The 17,685-nt window shown below is 37.3% G+C and overlaps 1 protein-coding gene across 2 annotated transcripts in view; it reads left to right on the top strand.

The window, feature by feature from the left end:
- Positions 1-15,410, top strand: part of SECISBP2L (SECIS binding protein 2 like) — a 49,961-nt gene extending 34,551 nt beyond the window's left edge. For both annotated transcript variants that reach the window (XM_081049959.1, XM_081049960.1), the window contains 4 exons: positions 57-277; positions 1,255-1,409; positions 4,501-4,720; positions 11,128-15,410. In XM_081049959.1, coding sequence (XP_080906085.1) covers positions 57-277; positions 1,255-1,409; positions 4,501-4,720; positions 11,128-11,810 — 1,279 coding nt within the window. In that variant the 3' untranslated portion in view covers positions 11,811-15,410. The remainder of the gene's footprint in view (positions 1-56; positions 278-1,254; positions 1,410-4,500; positions 4,721-11,127) is intronic.
- The last annotated feature ends 2,275 nt before the right edge of the window (positions 15,411-17,685 follow it).

The raw sequence follows: 17,685 nt of genomic DNA, 5'->3' as shown, positions 1-17,685 counted from the left end.
TAATTCTAGAAAAATAAATTAGAATGGACTTAACTTATTTTTGGTTTCCTTTGTAGGTATTGTAATCAGGTTCTTTGTAAAGAGATTGATGAATGTGTGACTCTTCTTCTTCAAGAGCTTGTCAGTTTCCAGGAACGCATCTACCAAAAGGATCCTGTAAGAGCCAAAGCAAGGAGACGCCTGGTTATGGGCCTAAGGGAAGTTACAAAACATATGAAGTTAAACAAGATCAAGTGTGTTATAATTTCTCCAAATTGTGAAAAAATCCAGTCAAAAGGTATGAACATTTTACTTTTGAAGTGTTTTGATATTTATTTAGTATAATTGTAGGATATACAGTGAATTTTAAAGTGGCAGTCTTAGCAGAGTATCGGTATAAAACAATATTGAGAGCATGAGGAAAGAAAATGAAATCTTTTAGTACCTGAAATTAAGTAATAAAATTGAGATTGGATTGTAAAGAAAATTCTCATCTGTGAACACTAGTGACAGATTTAGGTTGGATCGATCAAATGTGCCTTCTGTTCTAATCAGAGTGGAGACTAATAAGAGTGCTTTCTTTACCTTTGCAAATATATTCTATTTTTTACATTTTTATATTACCTTTCTTTGATGGCCTTCTTCTCTTAAAAAGAATTAGGAAAAAGATAAAGGTCTCTTTTTCCTGCTTATGGTGGAGATTTGTCCCTTAGAGAAGAGCAGTTACATACAGAGGATCTCAGGTGAGCTGGCACTCAAGTACTTTGTACTGTGTCTTGCACACTTCCATGTCCATCCATGAAGGAGGCACTTCAGGTGATTGGAATAGACAGTTGCATCAAGTAGCAGTAATGTATAATCTTACTACATGTGGTAGATTGCTACTTGAGCTGAAAAAACCAGTAATGTATAATCTTACTACATGTGGTAGATTGCTACTTGAGCTGAGAGATTGGATAAAGCAATCAGCCACTATTAACAATTTTAATGAATTTATTTGTAACAAATACTTACTATTTTGAAATTTCTCTCCTGCTATGCTAATCCCTATGGAGAGACAAAAATACTAGCATTGAAGGAATTTGGAATTTAATTGGGGAAAAAGAAAATATGTACATATATACACATGTAATGCAAATTCAAATAGGAAAACCTGTGTCCTAAGAAAATGTGTGGCATTCACAGAATCCTTTGCTCCTGTTTTATGCTTTAACTAAAGTAGCTCCATTTTGGAAATAACTAAATTAAAACCTCTATGTGGATTTACTTTCTCAGGTGGCCTGGATGAGGCTCTCTATAATGTTATCGCCATGGCACGGGAACAAGAAATTCCTTTTGTGTTTGCCCTTGGAAGAAAAGCTCTAGGACGCTGTGTGAACAAGCTAGTTCCTGTTAGTGTAGTGGGAATCTTCAACTATTCTGGTGCTGAGGTAAGGCTTTAGAAGACATATACTCCCTCACTTCCCCCTGCCCACACCCAAATACTACATTTTCTGTTGACACATGCCAGTGTTGTGTTTAAGCATTTGAAGAAGTGAGATGATGACTCTCCAAGAATGAGTGGAAAATTCTTGGGTATTATGTTTCATTTTTTAGTGTTTAACCTTTACATAAGTTGGTTAACTTATGTTAACTTTATATAAGTTAATTGTACAGCATTTCGAAAAAAATTTTAGCTCCCATTTCTGTCACAGTGGTTTTTTTTCTTCTGGGTTCAACTGTGTAGTACTTGATAATTTATTTAATTGCTGGGTAAAGGTTATCTGATGTTATACAATGTAAAATAATTTTCTTCAGTCTCTGTGTTGGTTATATTTTGTGCTACTAAGGGTCAAGAGAAAAGAATCCTTTAATTGGAGAGGCTTTTTCTTTAGAAAATAAAATTCCTAAACTAGTTGTCAGAATAATTCTGCACGCATGATACCTTCGTCTTCCTCTTGCAATCAGCTAATCCAGTATCCTTTCCTGTCTAGTCATTGTGTTTGCATACCCCCATTCCCATATCCATTCAGTTTCTCCCCATCATCCATGAAGTTATCCATATACTCACCTACTCTTTATGAGTATATAATTAATATTTTGCTCCCACAGTAGCCCATGTTTTTCTCCATTACACATATGCTTTGCTGTAGTTGATGTATTTATTCCCCTTTAACTGTGAATTCCTTCAGGGCAGGCCCCTTGTCTTTGTTTCCCTGGCACCTTTCACATTACTTGAGCATTAGTAAGTGAAAGATGTTTGTTTAATAAATTCTGTGGTAAATGTATATCTGCCTGCTGTGTTAAACGACATGTGAGAATTTGGGTGATAAATACCTCTGTGAGAAAGAAGGGTCATATATAAGACACCTGATAAAAATGTACTTTTTTGTTCACTGTTAGAGTTTAGGGAACATGAGTGAGATCAGTCAGGAAAAGACATGTTTGTTTTTAATTGTATTGACTTCCTACTGAATTATATGTATCAGGTTATTTGTATGCTTGTCAGTTTTGTGTATAGATTGTTTTACTTGCCCCCTAATGTTTTTAGGTATGTAAGTTATTGTTTAAACCAAAACATACTGCTAAAATGGAGGTAAAGGAAATACTGATATATTATCGAGTGGATCCATTCGCAGTAATGTTTCCTTAGTTATTTTGCCATCTGATAAAACTAACCTTTGAAGTAAGTAAGCTTCCTGTCCTTACACTGACATTCAAGGCTTTTATTCCCTGATAGCTTCTCTCTTCAATTTCATTTTCTCTCTTTCATATTCTTTTATTCCCCAAAATTTCTGTTTTATTTATATTGTAAAAACAATGTTAACCTCAAAATCACATGTCCATATGCCTATTTTCTTTTTGTTGGCTTCACTTCAGTGCGTGGTTTGTTAAACATTGCAAGCAATTATTTATGAAGTCTGTTACATGTAGTACATAGGGGCTGGTTTTAACAGAATCCATCATCCCTGCTTTTTTAAATTAAATAAATCCTGAACATATTTCTCATATTACTAGTAGTTAGCACCCCACCCTCTTAAAAAAATCAACACAATTAGCAACAGTGTTTATTGTACCTGCTGCTTTAAACAGTTTAAATTGCAGCGGTGTGAAGCATGCTACTTATATTTGTTTTTTGTAAGTTTAATTTTCAGAGACACTATTTCATAGCAATATGACACTTTTTGCCATGCTTTCGTTTTATTACAGTTTATACTTAAATGGCAGTGCCTTGGTAAAAGGAAACAAAGTATACTGTATTTTTTCAATCTCATTGTCTGAAAACATAATTTTATATGTAAAATTGAACATATTTTCACAAATGTCCAGGTCATGTTTACTATCTGAAATTCTTTACTTAATGTATGGGCATGTTGCATTGTGATACTAAATCAGGACATTAAACAGGAGTAGAGTGTTGCTGAATTATGATGTAAGAACTACTAAAAGTCATTTGACTGCGTTTCTGGGCTGTGGAAGCTTCAGTTTTCTTTGGATATCATCAAACATCATTGTTGAAGTACAACTTGAATGCTATGTGAATTTTGCCATTTTTATTGACATGAATATGCTCTATCACCTAATTCACTGGAATTACTAATTCCATTCATGTTTATTTTTGTTTCCCTGATGTAAGAACTTCTGATTATTTAGCTCCACATTCCAGGCTCTTTACTCCGTTTTCATAGTTTGCCTTTCTTTCAATATCTTTGGCTTGTCTATCTGTCATATTTTCGTTATTTTCAAGGCCCCAGCTAGCCATGCCATCACTGACTTCTTTTTGGTCTTCTTCAAGTTTTTCTAACAAGAAAACATTATAGGGAACTTTTCATTTCTATGGAAACCTGCCATCTTCTTTAACGTCCTTGGACATCACCTTCCAAACATTCGTTCCCTTATATTCTAACTCGTAATAAGATTCTTCACTGCTCCCCAAACGAGCTTTGTTCTTTTTCGTGTCTGTATCTTTATTCATGGTTTTGCGTGGTTGGCTCAGAATGCACTCTCTTCATCTCAAAATTGTACCTATCTTTGAAGGCCTGTATCAGCTGTCATATTACTTCATGAATTCTTCACTGATGCCCAGCAGTTAAGATTTTATATTTTCTCCAAAGGCCAAAACACTTTGTACATCTCAGAGCACTTAAGATACCGTACCTTGAATCATAGCTGCCTCGTGTTGTCTCCTTCCAGCCACATAGAAGTTACCTTGAGCGGGGTGGTGTTCCATTGGTCTTTGTACCCACTGTACTGCCAGGTGCTGAAGGGTGCAATTGTTGAATTGATAAACTCTACAAGAATCAATATATCACGGTTAGTGACTAGTATTGAATCAAGAAATTTCCTCAGTTTTGTGAGAATTAAATACACAATATATGTAAGTTACAGAGTATTTTATAAGGTACTGTGCATGGTTTGCATACCATTTGGATTTTGTCCTGATTGAAAGTGTATCTGGTTGTGAAACAGAGATATTTATTGCTAATAATAGGAATAAAAAGTGTAACAAAAAAATGGGCTAATCAAAATATTTCTCTGTAGAGCCTGTTTAATAAGTTAGTAGAACTCACTGAGGAAGCCAGGAAAGCATATAAAGATATGGTTGCTGCAATGGAACAAGAGCAGGCGGAGGAAGCCTTAAAGAACGTGAAAAAGGTGCCACATCACATGGGCCATTCTCGGAATCCCTCTGCAGCAAGTGCCATTTCTTTCTGCAGTGTTATTTCTGAACCCATCTCTGAAGTAAATGAGAAGGAATATGGTAAGTTGTTACCTACCATTTTAAATGACTTAAACTTTGAAATAACTTTAGTGATTAAGATCATTTGAAAATGATTTCCTTTTGTTTTTATCTTAGTAATTATTCAAATTTGGTGAAATTTTTGGTTTAAAAAAAATTGTATTGAATATGTCCATTAAGAATTAGGAGAATATTTGGGGCTGAGGCTTTCTGTGAGACCCTGGAATTTAGTCCCATTTCCAAAATCTTAAAAAAAAAAAAATCTTAATTTTTAAAAAGCAAAATGTATTACACTGTGGCCTATCACTTAGTAAATTCTGGGGAGTTTATTTTAATACTTTATACTCAATTGTTAAAATTTTGTATTTTACTAAGATAAACAAAGACCTGAATATTATTCATTCTAAGCTTTTAAAACTGAGACATACGTTATTTGTCTTGAGTTAAATCTGATTGTAGTCAAAAAGAAATAGAGACAAAAAAGCAGCATTTGTGTGTAATGTTTAAAATAACATTATTTACTGCCGTCCGCGTCTTAGTAGTTTCCTTGCCTAGTTTCTGTAATACTTTTGACCTCTTAAGTTCTCCACTTTATTGATCTAGTTTCCACTTAGTTCCCCCCACTCTTTTTTGTTTTTTAAAACAGTATAGCCACTTCCTTCAACTTGGCTCTTTGCTTTTCCTTGTTTTTCTCTTTTTTAATCTATGTGGGAGTTTACCAAATACCTTGTTGCCACCTCAAACTTCACATGTGAAAAAACGGAATCCTCATTTTCTTCCTTTCTTCCCACACTCCATTTCCAGTCTTCCTGTCTGTAATTATATTAAATATTTGGAATGCCTTTGACAAGCTGCGGACCAGAGACAACGTATCAAGTTATTGTTGGCCTTGAGGAGACTGCTGGTCAGAGACAGGTGGCTCTGGCCTAGAGGCAGGCATGTCTTTTTGGGTGGAGTGGTGCTAGTTGAAAATAAAGAAGTAAGGTGCTAACTTTGTAAATGAGATCATGTGCCAGGTATCAAATGCAGACTGCAAGATACATTCATAAAGCTGTGGATTTGGGCAGATGGCAGTGATCTCATTTGGGCACATAGAAAAGTTATGAAAAGAGTCTCTCAGAGGTTTAAGAGATGTTTTCACAGAGCACCAGATCTAAAGTGTTCAATGATTGAAGCTTTGGCTTTTTCACACTTCGGCTGGGTGATTAGGCATAATTGATTAATTTCTGGGCCTCAGATTTCTCTTGAGTAAAATGAGGAGGGTTTTATCTAAGGTTCCATTCAAAACGAAAGTTCTGTGAGCTAATGGTTGGATCCTAAGGAGGGATTTAGAGCCTTAAAGATTCTGGCCTGATTAGCTGATTTATCAGGACACCAACAAAATCTTAAATAACATTGAGAACAAAGTGTAAAGTTATTCTGTCTTTTATCAGATGCATTCAGCAACAAACATAAAATCTAACTTGGCCTACGAATTTAGGATATTATTACACAATGTCATTAACGTCCCTAGCTCTCCCCTTCTTTCTGTTCTTTCGTTCTCAGCCTGTGGCTTCTTATTTTTGTGCTTATCAGCACATGTTCAAAAGTAGCTGCTATCACTCTGGGCATCACAACAGTAGTCAGAAACAGGAGGTTTGGACAGTTTATCAGTGAAGGAAAAATTTTTCAGAAGACTTTGGTTTTATTCGACCAGAGCTAATCACATGACTACGTTTAGCTGCATGCAAGAGAGACTAGTTGGCAAAGTGATATAGGATAGCCACGACGGTCTAAGAACTATTTTAATTCATCCCCTGGGACTGGGTTCAAGTCCATCCCAAATTTGGGGGTTCTGTTAGCCAGGAAGAAAATGGAGAATGACTGCTGGGTGGACTACAAACAGCGTCTCCCATGCCATCCTTGTGCAAGATTCTGAAAGGTTTTCTTTTGATTTCCACAGTTGAAAGGAAAAACAAAGCTGGGAGAGGGATGCAGGGATGCCAATCCTTGGTAAAATGGAAAGGCTTCTGTGATAGTCCAGTCTGCTTGTCCTTCGTGTGCACCTTAATTGTGTTCTTTGCTTATGTTTTTCTTCCACCTGAGCTGAGTCTCAATTCTGTCTTATTTACATAAAACAAATAGTTTCGAACATAAATCCCAACTAAACTGTAAGTTTTTTGAGACTAGGGACTTGGCACATAATGGGTCCTTGTTATATAATAATAATAATAATAATAGCTCAGTTACTGAATTCTCACTATGTGCTAGGCACTTTCCTAAGCACTTCACATTTATTAAGGCATTTAGTCATCTGAGCAACCCTACGACATAAGAAATATTGATGAGGAAGCTAAGATGATGGCAGGTACAGAAGCTGCCAGTGTCAAAGCTGGTAAGTGTGACTCGAATGTGCACTGTCAGCCACTGTGATGTGTGTTTCCTGCCTGTTGCATGAACTTTCAGTAGGACCACGTAATTGGTGCGTATTCAGCAGCCAGTTACGAGAGGAGGGCAGCCTCAGTTCATCCATCCTGAGTTTCTTGCTTGTGCTCTGCCACCACTCCTTCCTCCGTAGGCTCGTGAACTCATTTGCTTGTTTGTTTACTATATACAATCATCTAAGACGGACGGCGTCTTTATTATGTGGACTGACTAAAGGGAGAAGTACACCTCATCCTCTGACAAACCCACTAGTGACTCGAAAGTTAAAAAGACAATTTCATAAAGAACCAATACACAGAATAGGAACACATTGAAGGGGTTAATAAGCAAAGAAGAGCTTGATTGAATAAGTTCTGCTAAAGTAAACAGTTCAGCAGCAGGGCGGGTTTGGGTCAGTACCGTTGGTTGAGATCTTTGATCCTGCCTTTAACTTGCTTTCTAGTCTCTTTTCAGAAGTGGATTTCTAGATATTCTGTTCTAGCTGTAGATTGCCTGCATTCACACCCCTTCCACCCCCCACCTTCCACCAGATCTCCTCTGTCCCCCAGAGAAAGGTGGCACTTTTATACCTGCTGTGTTTCTCCCTGTCACGTTCATGTGTTTGCATGGTCACCTGCTCTTGATCAAGCTTTACCTGTGACTTTAAGGTGGGAGCCTGGGCCCTCCCCTGGGGATATGTGACCTGAGTAGCCCTTGATCATTGTAACAAGACTCTTGATGGCTGATTGCAGAGTTCGTTGTCTCTGCTTCCAAGGACATTCCCCCTTTCCTTTCCAAAGGACCCATCTGGCTTTCAGCTCACCTACCGCGTAGAGGAGTGCGCAAGGCCAAGTCTGGGGAGAGGTCCGCCTGGCTCTGTCTACTGACCTCTTTTCTTCCTTTGTTCCTGTTCCTTGAGGACGCGGTGGGCCTTTTTCCAGGTCCCCATGTGAATTTTTGTAGTATTTTTGAAGGAGGAAAAAAATTGTTGGAGAGAAATGTAAATGTACATCTGAAGTTTAAAAACTTTTTATGCCTTTGAAAGGTTTTTTTGCATCATATATATATATATATATATATATATATATATATATATGTGTGTGTGTGTATATATATATATATATGAAAAAAATGTTCATTTAATAGGGTTTTTCCCCCCTAGCACTTAATGTATACCAACCGTAGGGACACACAGATGAGCAGGAGTGGGAATGAGGAGGGAAGAAAGGGTGGGAAACACAAAACAAGTGCTTTAAACTGTACAATATGCAGAACGGGCCGTGGGATTTCAGGTTAGCAACTGTCTCTTAGGAAAGTCATGAGAGGCTTCACAGAGGAACTGACATTTAAGGGTGCTTATCAAGGATGAGTAGGAGTCTGAAAGGTAAAGGAAGAAAACACCTCTCCCAGGAAGGACATCTCCCAGCTCCTAGGTAAAGCAAGGAACTGTAAACAGAAAGTGTGTGGCTTCTGGGAGCAATGGGAATTCGGTGTGATCCAGAGCATGGAATACATGGCTGGGGGTCGGAATGATTGGGACCAGAAAGATAGATATGGATCAGATCATGAAGAGCTCAGGTAAGGCAAGCTAATGAGTTTGGATTACTAGGGTAATAGAAAGCCCATTAGACAGTGATGTGATCAATTCACAAAAACCAATTAGGAAACTATTACAGAGGTACAGCGAGATCAAGAAGACCTGAGCTAAGGCGGTAGTGATCAGATGTAGTAGTGTTTGAGTTAGAAGTGACACAGCACAACTATGAGTTCAGTGGAATGAAGGGATATAGCAAGGAAGAAAGATAGGATCAAGGATTACTACAAGGTTTCTTCTGTTTTGAGACTGAAAAAGATAATGTTGCTGAGAATGAGACTATAGGAGGAGGAATAGATTTTTTTCACGAGGTAGGAGTGAGAGTGGAAAGGACCTGTTGTATACTTTGAAGTAGCTGCAGGAAAGAAAGGATTTTTTTCAAACCATGACTTTACCCAAAACATGGTCTGTGTCTATATATATATAGTTGATAGATGACAATTAAATGGAATATATTAATATGAATAGGCTTGCTTATTACTACAGCTTGATCATTATACCTGTAAAATGTAATAGCAGCTATAATACAAAGAGAAGTGTATTTTTATTTTAAAAAAAATAAGCAAGTGGGACTATATCAAACTAAAAAGCTTCTGCACAACAAAGGAAACCATCAACAAAATGTAAAAGCAGCCAGCTGAATGGAAGAAACTATTTGCAAATCATCTATCCAATAAGGGATTAATATCCAACAAATATCAAGAACTCAAACAACTCAGTAGCAAAAAGCCAAACAATTCAATCAAAAAAATGGGCAGAGGGTCTGAATAGACATTTTTCCAAAGATATCCAAATGTCCAAGAGGTACATGAAAAGATGCTCAACATCACTAATCATCAGGGAAATGCAAATCAAAACCGCAATGAGCTACCACCTCACACCTGTTAGAATGGCTGTCATAAAAAAGACAGAACATAACAAATGTTGCCGAGGATGTGGAGCAAAGGGAACCCTTGTGCACTGCTGGTGGGATTGTAAATTGGTGCAGCCACTGTGGAAAACAGTATGGAAGTTCCTCAAAAAATTTAAAATAAAACTATCATATCCAGCAATTCCACTTCTGGGTAATTCCACTAACTCAAAAAGATATATGCACCCCCATGTTCACTGCAGCATTATTTACAATAGCCAAGATATGGGAACAACCTCAGTGGACAAATGGATAAAGAAGATGTGGTATATTTACATATACAGTGGAATATTATTCAGTCACAAAAAAGAATGAAGCCTTAACCATTTACAACATAGATGGACCTTAAGGGCATTCTTCTAAGTGAAATAAGTCAGACAGAGAAAGACAAATACTATGTGATCTCACAAAACAAAACAAAATATCAAGCTCACAGATACAAAGAACAGATTGGTGGTTGCCAGAGGCAGGGGTTAAGGGATTGGGCAAAGGGGGTCAAAGGGCACAAACTTCCAGTTATAAAGTAAGTCATGGGGATATAATTTATAGCATGGTGACTGTAGTTAATAGTGCTGCATGGCATATTTGAAAGTTACTAAGAGTAGATCTTAAAAGCCCTCATCACAAGAAAATAATTTGTTGTATGGTGATAATGTTAACTACATTGTGTGGTTATCATTTCACAGTCCATACAAATACAAATCATGTTGTACACCTGAAACTAATATAATGTAATGTCAATTATACATCAGTAATAATACATAAAATAAAATGATAAAATGGGGGGAAAAGAAAATACAGAGGCAGAGAGCTGTCTTTCGTCTCCCGATTCCTAGTAGAGCTCTAAACACCAGTTTAATTCTAAACTGACTTACTGTCATTTAAAATAATTCAGATTATCACCACTGTATTGTATATAATAACACTTTTTTTGGCTCTCTAAGTCACTTGGTAAGGCAAGTCACATACCTTATAAAGCAAATTTTCACAAATGTCAGAAATTCGTGGATAGCTTCTTTGCTTATGAATGGAAACAAGTCCTGTTAACAGACCAAAAGACAGCTCTTAGATAACTGGCTCAGGGAGCATGGTTCTACAAACCTGTCAAATCAGAACTGCTTCTGCTGGACATCTTGGCTCTGCCATCTGTGACTTGTGGATCTTTGAGCCCAGTGCAGCTCAAAGCCAAAAAAAAAAAAAGAAAAAAGTTAGGCAGTGTGTCGATTTTCATGAACATAGGGATTTTATATCTGAGTGTCAGTGAACTATTGGCATAAGGTCTTATGTATTGTCAAGCACTAATAGACTTATTTTTGCCTCCTTGTTTTTTATTTTAAATGCACATATTTGAGAATTGTTTTCCCTTTATAACATTTAAACTAGTACTGGAATAATCTAAGTTTTTAGTTTTCCCAGTCAGTTGGTGAGCCAACAAATTTCTGTTTGTTTTTTACCTCTTTTACGAGTTGCATGATTCTGAAACAGTGTTCTGGATTTTAAAAATCTGTTTGGTATTTGCAGAAACAAATTGGAGAAACATGGTAGAAACTTCAGATGGCCTGGAAACATCAGAAAATGAGAGAGAGGTTTCCTATAAACACAGCACGTCTGAAAAACCCGGGAAACTTCCTTTTGACACTGCGCCTGCTGATAAGCAGCCCTCATTAGTGGCCGCAGGCGGTACTACCTCAGCTGCAAACCCTGGGAAATCGACAGTGAGTGAGAAAGAGGAAGTGAAGCCAGATGACCTGGAGTGGGCCTCACAGCAGAGTACGGAGACTGGCTCTTTGGATGGCAGTTGCCGAGATCTTTTGAATTCCTCCATCACTAGCACGACCAGCACTCTTGTACCTGGCATGCTTGAAGAAGAAGATGATGAAGATGAGGAGGAAGAGGAAGATTATACTCACGAACCCATATCTGTAGAAGTACAGCTCAATAGTAGAATTGAGTCTTGGGTCTCTGAGACCCAGCGAACCATGGAAACTCTTCAGCTTGGGAAAACCCTTAATGGTTCTGAGGAGGACAATGCAGAGCAAAGTGGGGAAGAGGAAGCAGAGGTGCCTGAGGGGCTGGAGCCAGGGATGGACAGCGAGGCCTGGACTACTGACCACCAAGCAAGTCTGGGGCCGCAGAAGCCCGGCAAGTGCAGTTCTCTGAACATGGAGCACTCCAATTGCAGTCATCCGCTCCCAAACCTTTAACTCAGGAAATGTCAGCTTTCTGTCTCCAGCTGTGTAAGGGTTACAGCCATTATCTCTTAGGCTTCATCTCAACATTTTACACTGTCCAGTATTTAATACATGTTTAATTCCTGACAACATTTTTGTAGCTGTCTTTTTACTTGTTTTGTTATGATCTATAATAGCTTAGCTTTTAATTAGCATAGAAGTGTCTTTCTAAGTACTGTGTGGAAAATACAGAATTGTTTCAGCTTATTTTGTTACGGAAAATAATGATTAAAAGAAGAACAAGAGCACGTTTTAAAGGCAATAAATTTAAAGTACCTATTTAGAGTCATTTTGAAAGTTGAAGATCAACTTTCTAAAGTTGATCTTTAGATCAACTTTCTGAAGATCTGAGGATAGGAGCAGTTATCAATGTTTGCTTCAAGACTATGCTTTCAAATTGTTTGGGCTTCTTTAAGGAAGAACTGGCAGTAGAGTTAAAGAACGAAAAAAAAAGGCTGAGGTTACCAGTCTACAAAGTGTTTTGCGTTAAAAATTGATTCAACTTTTATTTGGTTCATAAATGCTTGTTTCAGAGGTCACTGATCATTGTAATCGATCAGACTTGGGATGGGTAAAAACGGAGCCTTTGATACTTAGGCTGGCAAACAAGCCACCGTGATAGGTTAGAGCTGGCCTTATATGTAGAAAGTGTTAAATATTGTCTTTAATAGTGAAAAGTCACCCATGATAGGACCTTCCAGGTTCTGTTTCCTATTTGCTTCTTACCTCAGGAATGCTTTTGTACATAGTCATAATTACATAGAGTAGGCAAATTTTGACATTGAATAACTGTAACTGATTGTATGACTGCAGCACTTACATGTAAACTATTGAGAAACAAAGTTTTATACTGATGTGTTCTCTTGCATGCTTCTGATTCAGGACCCTCTGAATTTGAGATATGGATTTGTTAGGTAGTTCAAACTTATCCTGAGTGAACAGCCATTTCACCTTTTAAAAATACATATTTTGCCCCTAGCCTCAAGCACCTGCCACGTAACACTAACCATAGTTACTGATAGGAGGTCAGGGAAAGGAACTTTACACAACTTACAACTTGTGTCCTGGTTAGTCAGGGCCTGGAAGAGGAAGTTTTGAAGAAAAGAGAAAGTTGTTCTAATTGTGCTGAAACTATTAGATGATTAAGAGTATGCAGATATACACAGATATTATTAATTTTTGATCAATATTATTTATCTCTACCTTTCTCTAGGAATGTGTATACCTGCTTGGGAGAAATTAAACTTACTAGCTAAATATTTTATTTGCTAGTCAGTCATCACCTGGTAGTGAGTGACCTTTATAAGTTTGTATAATGATGAGAGAATTACAAATTACCTATTATTCTGCCTTCCCTCCAACTGACACACACACACACACACACACACACACACACACACACACACACACACACACACACACCAGCTGTACATTTACAAGCTCCCATAAGCAGGCACTGAACCGAGGAAGGAGGGGTATTTTCCCTGCCCTGGTTTTATGGGGCAGGCTTTGCCTCACTGAGGCAGGCGGGAAGAATTGGACAGATTCTTTACTGAACTCATTGGGACTACTGTGCTAGTTTTGATGTTTTATAATGTTGGTATTTAATTATTGGAGAGATCAGATTTTTGGTTGATGGTTTACAATTTATGAATTGTGAGAGTTTAGGAGCATCGCTGTGTAGAAAATGTCAGTCTCTCAACTTTCTTAGTGTGCTAAAAGAGGACATTATTGTATTGTCCTGTCTAAACTGTTCAGTATAGACTTAGGCACAAAATATCCAGTACTTAAAGGAATACAGCATGTAAGGAATGAAGCCTCTGAAATAGTAATCATGGATTTATATGTGGCAGATCTTACTGTCTATACATCTGGAAGTGTCAGTTGATTTAAAGAAATGATGGAGTTTTTGAACTACTGACAATCTTAAGAGTGAATTTAAAGACTTTTCATACTTTTTAATGGTGTAAATTTTCTTTGCTCTGTGTCAGTGGTTCAGCAACTCTTGATCTTGATTGAGGTAATGGCTTTTCAAAGGTTTCGTATATTTTATATCTCTTCTGAATAAGAATTGTCATTTTAGATTTTTGACATTTGTATCGAAAGAGAAGTTGAGGAAATCTTGCAAACACCAATAACTTTTCCTTTTGCTATAGACTTTAGAAGTGTTCAATTATGTGTTCGATAAATGCTCTTGCACGTGCAGTATCTTCTGCCAGCAAACGGAAGGGACCACAGCCTTTTTTATATGAGACGGGTCACTGACCTCTAGAGGACACACCAAAATTTATTAAAGGAAACGATCCTATGTTGAAAGTATCCTGAAGTAAGTGTGAATAATGTCTTCATAATTTGTTTCCTTTAGATAAATTCTGGAATTTGTGTACATTATATACAAGAAGTGTGAAAATTAGAGAAGTGGCTTTTTTGGATCTAGGGTGAGTGGCTCTTGGGAGACCTAGAGAGAGATCTGATGGTGAGTGTAAGGGTTTATCATCACAAGAAATAAAACCATAGTGATTTTTTTCTAGTGTGTAGAGGTTTTACTGGCAATAATATTAGATTTCTATTTCAATACATAAAGTGTATGAATTGCACTCCCAAAACCAGATTTCTGGTTTAGTAGGTTCGTTTGCTGTGAAGATTACTTCTCAAAAGACAAATGTTCATATTAATTTTTGGTTTAAATATGTTTGTAAATGATGTAATATATTTCTTTTGACTAAATATGGGAAAATAATCTGATATACATTGAAAAGTTTTTAAAGGCTTTGATTGGAGGTCATTTTTGTGGAGATGGTATTTTATATCTTCCAGTATTTGGAAAAGAATTAGTCAAAAGGAATTCACATAGTTTAAATATTGAGAAATTAATATCCAAATAATGTACTTGTCTGATTTCTTAATAAGCCGGGGAGGTTGGGGGGTGGTAATTGTAATGTGCAAATGAGTAGTGAATTCTACACTCATTTTTCAGCTCTTTAACCTAAAGCTGTTGAATCTTAACACATCATTACTTTAATATATGTATAAAGAAGTATTTCTGTTTGTAAAGCTGCTGTTTGCTTTAAAAAAATCTGTCATTTAAGTATTTTCTGTATGTTGTGCCAACAGGTTAGAACATTAACTTATCCATTTAAAAACTTTATCTTTTTTTATTTAAAAATTTTTCTGTGAAATAATTTATTTACAGACATCTTCCTTTTCCTTTGCCCCGTCCAACCTTTACACAAATCACAGAATCAACCAAACTGTTTGCCTGATTGGAAATCTGAATCCTAATTAATCATAAAAATCTAAACTTTGTTGGCACATCACACCTTAAAAGTATGTGTTATTTTGTAATTTAATTTCTAAATATATCACATAAATATATAATTTAATGTCTTAATTGTAATGCTCTAATAAAAAACTAGATAAAATAGTATGCATATAACATGAAGGGATTTTCATCTTGTTCTTTTGCTGTATGAAGGATAATTATTATATCACATTTTAGGAGTAACAACAGCTTTTTTTGCACTATGTAAATACTAGTGAAGATCCTTCTGTAACTAATAAAATGATTATTGGAATGTAGTCTATCATTTCAGAATAGGGACCTAAGGAATTCATGACTTGCCCAACCTGTAAGATAGAGAAAAAAAGCCCAGCTTAGTGTTCTCATGGGTTTGCCAAAGAAGGTTATGAAATCAGCAGGAAGGAATTATGAGTAAAAATCTCCATTTGGGATGGTTGGTGTGATCTGTAGCATGGGCCTAGATATCTAGCCAGAAACCATCTTTGTGTTAGGAGAAAGCTCCTATAGCTTGCTTTTGTGCTACCTTGTTTCCCTGAAAGTAAGACAGCCGGACCATCAGCTCTAATGCTTCTTTTGGAGCAAAAATTAATATATAAGAGTTGGTCTCATTTTACTGTAAGACCGGGTCTTATATGATATAATACCAGGTCTTATATTAATTTTTGCTCTAAAAGATGCATTAGAGTTGATGGTCCGGCTAGGTCTTATTTTTGGGGAAACACAGTAGTTACTCTGCCAAGCATTGTTCTAAGCCTTTTGTCAATATTAACTCATTTAATTCTCACAACAGCCCTTTGAGGAAATACTGTTTCTCACTTTTTAGATGATGAAACAGTCATGGAGACGTTAAGTAACTTGCCCAACATCCCACACAGCTGGTAAATGGCGGAACTGGGATTCAAACTCAGTCCCATGGCAAGGTCCGTGCTTTTACTCACTGTGCTTTGTCGTGTCTCGACACAAAATGCTCAGAGGATGCAAAGTGCTTTCTTCCACTTCCTCAGATGTCTTCTGGACTGTGAAATGTGCCAGGGCGCAACTGATTACCTCAGAGACTGTATTTATTGAGCCTCACCTGATCACTCTTTCCCCAGAGTAGTCCAAGACCTCGTGTTGCAATGTGTCACTGCGTCACAATGAAACGTAGACGAATCTGAAAAGAATAGACTCGCCTGTTAGAAAATAGTAGGATTACTAATTTCCATAATGAAATGAATTTACTGTATTTTAAATTTTATTGGAGAACAGTGTGTTTCTCCAGGGCCCATCAGCTCCAAGTCCAGTCATTGTTTTCAATCTTAGTAGCAGGGGGCGCAGCCCTCCACCCCATATGGGAATTGAACCGGCAACCGTGTTGTTGAGAGCTCGTGCTCTAACCAACGGAGCCATCCAGCCGCCCCTGAAATAAATTTTTGTTGATCACAAAGAGAAAGGCAGGATGCCTCTCAGTTGTACCAGAATATTTCCTTTTTTTTTTTTTTTGACCAATGTTTGTACCACTTCTGATAAAATTCCTTTCCTAACAGTGTTCCATTTTTCTTCTAACTGACCAGAAGAGGGTGTGGTGTGCATGGCACCTGAAAACAGTCTAAGGCTAACATGTAATATTAATAATTTTTTTCAATGGGGAGAGCGGGGATAGAATATCCTGAACTATGGGCTTTGCTATAAATGGTGCTTAGCTCTCAGAACTCAGGAAGCATACCTGTAGTAGGGATTTCATTTTAGAGCACACCATCAAAAGACATTCTGATCACCTATTAAATAGTGCAGTCATTTGACATTTCTAAATAATCTTAGCAATTCAGTTAATATTTTAGCTTGGCTTGGGTTCTTCTGGTGTTCTTGGATTCTTCTGACATGTATGAAATATGACCTCTCGCTTATTACAGAGTAGGTATTAATGGCAGCCTTGTGGATCACAGGGCCACTAGGATATGCCAGTGCAGCTCCCACCGTGCAAAAATGGGAGATGGGCCAATTCTGGACAAAGTCTCAATGCCTGTATTTATTTCTCTCCACCCCATACCTCCCATCTTTTTGACACTTTGAATAATTATTTGGCAACCCTATCGCAAGTAAAGAGACATTTACTCTTGTAGAAATGGTTTAGGTAACTGCATGGCTATAATCTTGCTACCTGTATCGAAGGTTTCAGTCTGGATGCAGAGTTAGAGCAAGTAAGATACTGAGTTGCATGACATTTGGAGCTCCCAGCTAAGCATAGTGTTCTTTATCCAGTTGTGGAGGAACCAAATGATGCAATTGCGAGTTGGTGAGCTATGGTGGAGCCTGGTGTATGGTTTTCTGTGGAAGGAGTGAGTGCTTCATCTCAGGAACACCAGGCTTGGCCACGGCTTTAAATTGTCCAGAGGGAACAGGTTAACCACAGCCTTCCTTTTCTGGGACTCTGATTTGAGACAGTGTTAGTTGCACTCTTATGAGACGAGTGACTTAGTAAAAGTGGTACCTATTGAGGTGTGCACAGATTCCCCAGGTTATCTTTGCTTTTAAGTTTTCTGTTTACTTGAGTTAGAGCACTTGCAT

Source organism: Rhinolophus hipposideros (assembly GCF_964194185.1).
Source record: "Rhinolophus hipposideros genome assembly, chromosome: 5".
Lineage (NCBI taxonomy): Eukaryota > Metazoa > Chordata > Mammalia > Chiroptera > Rhinolophidae > Rhinolophus > Rhinolophus hipposideros.
Note: the sequence above shows the minus strand (reverse complement) of the source record. Positions and strands in the feature narration are given on the sequence as shown.